Below are 7,117 nucleotides of genomic sequence, written 5' to 3' on the forward strand. Positions count from 1 at the left end.
ATATTAGGATTTCAGAAATGATGAAGCCATAGATGAGAAAAGGAACTTAATATGTAAAAAGACATGAAGATAAAATGATCCAAGATGACAATGGTGTCCTAAGAGAGTGTGTGTTTTTGTTCCTCAGCTGACTGTAACCATTTTCATACATGCACTTGCTCTCAGGTTTTGAGTGACATTAACATTTTATTCTTGAACATGACTATGTAATTTCACCAACCTGCCTGTTTTGCATGAAACTCATAATAACAATCGTCTGTAAAGAGTCTGCTGTGGTGGTTTTGTAGCGTGGAAATGGTTCTTACTATGTTTCAAAACAACGTATTACAATCATTCATCCGCATCTCCCATGACATATAATTTGGCACAGCCTGGAAGACATGCCTCATCTTGTCGTGCGATACTATCAATTCACAAATTCTTGACTGGAGGCTCTTTGGCTGGTACTAAAGGAAGACTGCACGTTTTTGCCTGTTGATGTGGTCAGTGTAAATCATAGCCATCAAGCAGAAGGAATGGTACAGTTGTAGTGATAATGCAGATTTATTCTGCAAATATACCTGAAATGTTCTGCTTTTAATCCCTGAAATAGGTCATAGCAGAGACCCCTTTTATCTTTGCCATAGAGGTTAATCCAGCTTTGTTGTCACTGTCCATGCAGAGAAAATAAATGTAAAAATGAATAAAACCAAATCCGAGGTATTCGGCATTGTGTATGGTTCATCCGTAGCTGCCACACTGAGTGTAGCGTATCAATATAAATAGTAATACACATTCATCCCTAATCAATAGTGTGATACACTGGGTCTACAGGACATTTGTGAGACCAAGTACAGATTCAAACTTTGACATTTCGAGAGGTTAAATAAGGCTGTTTCCACTCAAATTGAAGTCATCTTAAATCCCATCTAAAGACAAGCCTCTGTTACTACTTCTCATATGTGCCCAGTCACATACAGGACTGTCTCAGAAAATTAGAATATTGTGATAAATTTCTTTATCTTCTGTAATGCAATTAAAAAAACAAAATTTACTTTTTCATGATATTCTAATATTTTGAGATAGGATTTTTGAGTTTTCTTAAGATGTAAGCCATAATCGACGATATTAAAATAATAAAAAGCTTGCAATATTTCAGTTGAGTTGTAATGAATCCAGAATGTATGACATTTTTGTTTTTGTAATTGCATTACAGAAGATAAAGAACTTTATCACAATATTCTAATTTTCTGAGACAGTCCTGGAGTTTACTCCCAGTGAGCAAGTCCCTGCCAGCATAGAAGGATGTATGGACTGCAGCGCCATCTAGTGGTCACTAAGAGCATCGCGGTGATCCGTGTAGATTCAAGATGGCCGCTTCCTGCAAACATTCATAATATACGTTTTTTATGCGGTTGCTCAAACGGTGAAGGAGTTTAGGTAAGCCAACACGAAATCTCTCTCTCTCTCTCTCTCTCTCTCTCTCTCTCACACACACACACACACACACACACACACACATAGATGTCGTGGTATTTGGACTGGTACGTGCTGTTCAACATTTAGTGATTGTTGTTGTTTTTTCAGTATCACATGCACAGATCAAAACCTTGAGCTGGACAACGTTACCGGTATCTTTTATTTTTCATTATCGTTCGAATACGAAAGTGTACCATCGCTTTTCGAAAATACATAAAAAGCAGGAAAATAAAAATTGACATCTGGGACACGATTATTGCCTTGTACTTGTAAATGCCTTGGTAATTGTCATTTGGTGTTGACAGTTCTCATCTAGTTGTTCCTCAGTTATTTTACTTTAAAAAAAAGTTTGAAAAACAGAAAAAATATTATTGATAAACTGGTATTTTGAGAATTGTCCAAGTGCTTAAAAAAGTGTATATCACAATTATTAAGAAGTTAGCAGAAATTAACACTCAACGACATGAAATGTATCTGAATGTTAAGAATTTGTTAATACATTTTCTTGAAAATAATCTGGTTACCAGTTACACTACAGTGGCTAAGAACATATAACAAGAGTAGAAATGAGACGTCCCTGAATGCTTTATGAAGACTATGTTTCACAAATGCTTACATGAAAGAGGACTTTTATTTAGATGATTAGATGAATACGCATCAGGTAGGGGTTACGCCTCATTTGTTTCTAATGTTTACGTTATATGTGATTTAACTGGTCAGATGCATGGGACTTTTTTTTTCCCCCTGATAGCAGCCAGTCCTAATATGTACTGACACTTTCTTTTGGAGTGGTTCAACAACTTAGTTAATGTTCATGATTAAAATTTCTTTTTGCTACAGGTATCATGGATACAACAGAAATAGTCCGGTGTGCGCTGCAAATAGAGAAATCCAATGCAGACAGAAGCTACGAGACTATCTTGACCCTCCTCCGTGACCTTGATAAGATGCATGTCACCTCACATCAGCTGGAGACAACAGAAATTGTGAAAGTTCTCTACAGGCTCCTGAGAACCTGTTCTAATGGAAGTGTGAAGACAACAGTCAAGTGCTTGTTGTCCAAGTGGAGGAGACAGTACAGCAAAGAAGGAGGCGGTGTGAAAAGTTCTGGGGAGAGGAAGGATCCTCAACTCTCTGTCTCTGCTTCTCTGTGGAAGGGAAGTGCTGTAGATGAAGGACTTAGGGACAGGAAGTCACCAAGTGTTTCAATGCAGACCCTTGACATGGGGAACGGGAATGTTGCTGCTGATGTTTCACCCTCGTTGGCTAAAGGTTGTGTCCAGGGCACGATTTCACCTGCAGAGAGCACATCCGCCTCTTTGCAATCTTCGTCCGTAAGGTCCAAATGTGTTCAGCTTCTCCTTGCGGCTCTTTGTGCTCAACCTTCTGATCAGGAGCACGCTGCAGTGCTGGCAGCTAATATTGAGCTGCAAATCCACCACCTCCACCCTACTAGTCAGGTCAGATACAAAGCCTGTGTGAGAAGCAAAGTGGCCAATTTGAAGAACCCTAAACACGGGCATCTTAGGGAAGGCCTCCTGAGTGGCTCACTGACTCCTGACGTCTTCGCAAAGATGTCAGCGGAGAAGATGGCGTGTGAGGAGCTCCGTCAGCTGAGGCAGAAATACTTGACCAGAAGTTTGAGCGAGAGGCAGCTTCCTCAAGGAACAGAGGGGACGAAGACGCAGAAGATCAGGTGCAAACGATGTGGGGGGACGGACTGCAGTTTGACACAGGTGTCCAGGGGAGTGCTTTTCCTGCCAGCGTGGGTGCGGCGTGATGGGGCCGGTGAGGACGCAATGACATTTGTCACATGCAGTGGGTGTGGACAGCAGTGGTACCACAGCAGCTGGATCTGCCTCTAAATGGTTGGCGTTGGTAGGGACTCGCTTTATCAGGAGATGTAATTTTGTGTCTGTCAGTGAAAGGCCGAATGAGAGGTTGATTGAAATGAATATATGTATATGTATAGGGTTCTGAGATGGCTATTTGGTTGAGTGATCACTTCCGACTACCGGTACTGAAGATCTTCGGTGACTGAATTGCACTTTTTGTAAGTCACTTTCGATAAAAGCATCTGCAAAATGACTGTAATGTAATGTAGCGCGGAGTAGCTGGATCACTGACTGGCCTACAAAGCCCCTGCACCGGGTGGATGGACGCTGCCCACCCTGCCTCCCTGCCCTCCATTGCAGGCTCTGGGTTCTAGAGCCGCTTTAGCGTATGTGCAGCTGGTATGCCCTGAAATGCTAAATGTTTTTTTCATTTGATGTCATGTTGGAAATTGGCCATAGCCTAGTTGATATTGTGACTATTTTTTTTTAATTAAACAAGTGTGTCTAATCTTGGCCATTTTCCCCCCTACATACACTGCCCTTATGTTTGACTGTCATATGTTTTAGTTTACATTGAAAACAAAACAGCATGACTGCTCCTATAGTTGCTGAATGCTTCAAATATTTTCCATTAATAGTGAACAGGGAGGAATGGTGTGTTGAGGAGAATGCTGGGAGGACACAATGGACTACACACAAGAGGGGTTTTCAGGACAGAATCATTTGTATTGGGTGTTAAGGACAATTTACCAGTAAATTCCAACATAACATGTTTTTTAAGAAATACAGATTGAAATGCAGAGTCACCACTGTAGACTGGAATACATTGCAGCAAATAATTCCCTTCTGATGAGTCATTTCCTGCCTCCAGGCTTACAGTAGCTGATTTTTTTTTTTCTGTGTTCAATAAATACATTTCTTGGGATACTGAAAAGGAAAGGCCACAAATCCTCTGGCCTTTTCCTACTCTCATATATATGTAAATGTAGGGAGGGTTTAAACACAGTCCATGCATCATAAACTCCTATCTAATTCATTTGGAGCAAAAGTGACGTAGGGAGATGAGATGTAATTTTTAGAAAGCAGTGGGCATGTGAGTCAGTCATCTTCCATTGTGGACATCCCATAGTCCTCCGCTCCACAATGACTAACAAACATGTTATGATGGTTTTGCCTCCTGAGGCCTTAACTGTAGACACAGTTAATGGTCAGAAAACCACATACTCTGCAAAACACCACATCTGAATGTAAGTAAAGGAAATTCTTTTGTTTCTTATTTTGGGTGTAAGAATACTGTTCTTTTCCCCCACATTGTTATGGACATACCAGTTTTATAAAGTCGGATTTTTTTTCAACTGCTGGAGCGTCATTGATCACAAGAGTTCCCATAATGAGGGCAAGAAGTCCTGAAGGAGACCAATTAAAATCATTCAGTATTTTAGAATTATTCCAATTTTCTTAAGGGCTCAAACTACACAGAAAAGTTTGTTGAAATTGAATTACTTGTCTGCATGTGCTGTTTTATGTGTTTATCACATTCCTGTATGGCCCTGCTTGGTCACTTATTTAATTGATAATTATCATTTACACATTTATTATCACAAAACTGTGGTAAAATGAATGTGCAAACTGCAAACATTTGGCATTCCAAAGACAAAATCAGTTCTGAATAGATGTCACATGCATGTCTTTGTTTCATTTGGTTACAAAATCAGATTTCATGAACTGAAACTGGACAAAAAATATCAGAAGTGCATATCTTAGCCAATTCAAGAAGTCTTCGTGAAAGGGATATGTTTGTTATTTTTGTAAGATTTGTTTTAACACTTTTTTTTTTTCTCGTGGGAATGTCCAAAGATAAACTTCTCTTTTTCAAAGTTAAATGTCAGACACGGTGCAGCAGCTGTATCTTGACAGACTGAGGTGTCGCTCCCTGTTATCTCTGCTTTGTGACATTTCTCTGTCTTGTTTCTTCTTTCAGACACTCTATCTCCAGGGTGTCAGGGTGAACACTTTTGCTCGCTCAGTCGGTCACATTAGTCTCACAATCACTATACTGCGCAAACACGAGTAAAACAAACAATGCCGGCATTACAGAAACGCAAGGTGTGACAAATCCAAATATATCCATTAAAACTTAACACCATGTTATTTGCATTCTGCTTGCAGGAACATATAGATTTATGGTTTACTGTCATTATTAATAACAATAATACCTAGGACACATTGTGTTGATTGAATGTATTTCAATATTTGTGAATTATCTGGACCTGATCTTGGCTGATTTTCCAAGGGAAACAGAAGATGAGATATCCTAAAAGATAAAAAAAAAAAAAGGAAGATAAAAAAAAGCTTCAAATGAGCGACAAATGACTGGAAAATGTATATTTTAAATTGAATTTACAGCATTAAAATATGGTACATTTTCTAAATAATTAATACTTTTTTTGTTTTAATTAATATAAATCATTTATTTAATTTCATTTCAGTCAAACTGACACAATCATCATTTTATTTTCCATGGACCATGATGTTTGCAGATGACATTGTGATCTGTCGTGAGAGCAGAGAGCAGGTTGAGGAAAATCCAGAGAGGTGGAGGAATCTGCTGGAAAGGAGAGGAATGGAGGTTAATCGCAGCAAGATAGAGTATATGTGTGTGAATGAGAGGAACATGGGTGGAACAGTGAGGCTACAGGAGATCAAGAAGTTGGATGGGTGGAGAAAAGTGTCAGGGGTACAATGAGATAGAAGACGATCAGCCAGAATGAAAGAAAAAGGTGTACAAGACAGTGGTGAAATCAGCGATACTGTATGGACTAGGCACAATTCCCATGATGAAAAGACAGGAGGCAGAGCCAGGGGTTGCAGAGATGAAGGTGCTAAGGTTCTCTTTGGGAGTGACCAGGATGGATAGGATCAGGAATGAGTCAATCAGATGGACAGCACATGTTAGAAGTTTTGGTGAGAAAGTCAGAGAAGCCAGACTGAGATGGTTCGGTCATGTACAGAGGAGGGATAGTGAATATTTTGGTTGATGGATGCTGGAATTGGAGCTGCCAGGCAGGATGTCTAGAGGAAGACCAAAGATTCATTGATGTAGTGAGAGAGGATACAGAGAATAGGGTTAGATGGAGAAAGTTTAATTTGCTGTGGCGACCCCTGAAAGGAAAAGCTGAAAGGAGAAGATCTGGAAAAAAAAAAAAAGATAACCTTTACAGTACAATGAGGATGTCAGGGTGAAATTTGGAGGCACTGGCCATATTCTCGGGGACTAATCTGAGTTTTGTGTATTTTGCAATTATATGTATTTGTTTTGTGGGCAATTGCTACTTATGTATGTTTTGCTTTGGTTCTTAAATGGATTTTGCAAAGTAACAGTCTATAAATGCAGCAGGTAGTTTATGTTAAAAAAAGTACAAATTAAAACAAAATAATAATTTAATATAATAAAACATTATATAATAGATGGAGTATGCAGCACCAAGTGCTTGTGATCCTTTGGGTTCCGATGAGTGCATTTTCCCTTTTGTGATTTTTAGTGTCCATTAAAGCTGTAAATTCAGACAATATAAGAAAAATAATAGTCAAAGGAAAAACTACATCTTAATGAAAGTGTGTATTCAGTCTGACGTGTGAAGTCATTTGGTGTGCTGTACTGGTTTAACCTAGTGACCCTGCACACACACACACACACACACACACACACACACACACACACACACACACACACACACAAAGTACATGGCTCCTGATGCAGTGGAAGTCCGATCCAGAGCGCATGACGGCCGGAGGCGTGACACTCCCGGGTCATATGAGCGTCA

At 39.5% G+C, this 7,117-nt stretch overlaps 1 protein-coding gene across 1 annotated transcript; it reads left to right on the forward strand.

Moving 5' to 3' along the window:
- The first annotated feature begins 1,342 nt into the window (after positions 1-1,342).
- tceanc (transcription elongation factor A N-terminal and central domain containing) lies at positions 1,343-7,021 on the forward strand. The gene is made up of 2 exons (XM_086148294.1): positions 1,343-1,419; positions 2,299-7,021. The coding sequence occupies exon 2, from the start codon at positions 2,304-2,306 to the stop codon at positions 3,321-3,323; it is 1,020 nt and encodes a 339-aa protein (XP_086004420.1). The 5' UTR covers positions 1,343-1,419; positions 2,299-2,303; the 3' UTR covers positions 3,324-7,021.
- Positions 7,022-7,117: the final 96 nt, after the last annotated feature.

This window comes from Fistularia commersonii, chromosome 6, assembly GCF_037954325.1.
Source record: "Fistularia commersonii isolate RoL2024-O1a breed Wild chromosome 6, RoL_Fcom_v1.0, whole genome shotgun sequence".
In the NCBI taxonomy this organism is placed as follows: domain Eukaryota; kingdom Metazoa; phylum Chordata; class Actinopteri; order Syngnathiformes; family Fistulariidae; genus Fistularia; species Fistularia commersonii.

Coding starts and splice junctions, on each gene's coding strand:
- tceanc (XM_086148294.1), top strand. CDS start 2,304: ATGGATACAACAGAAATAGTCCGGTGTGCGCTGCAAATAGAGAAATCC.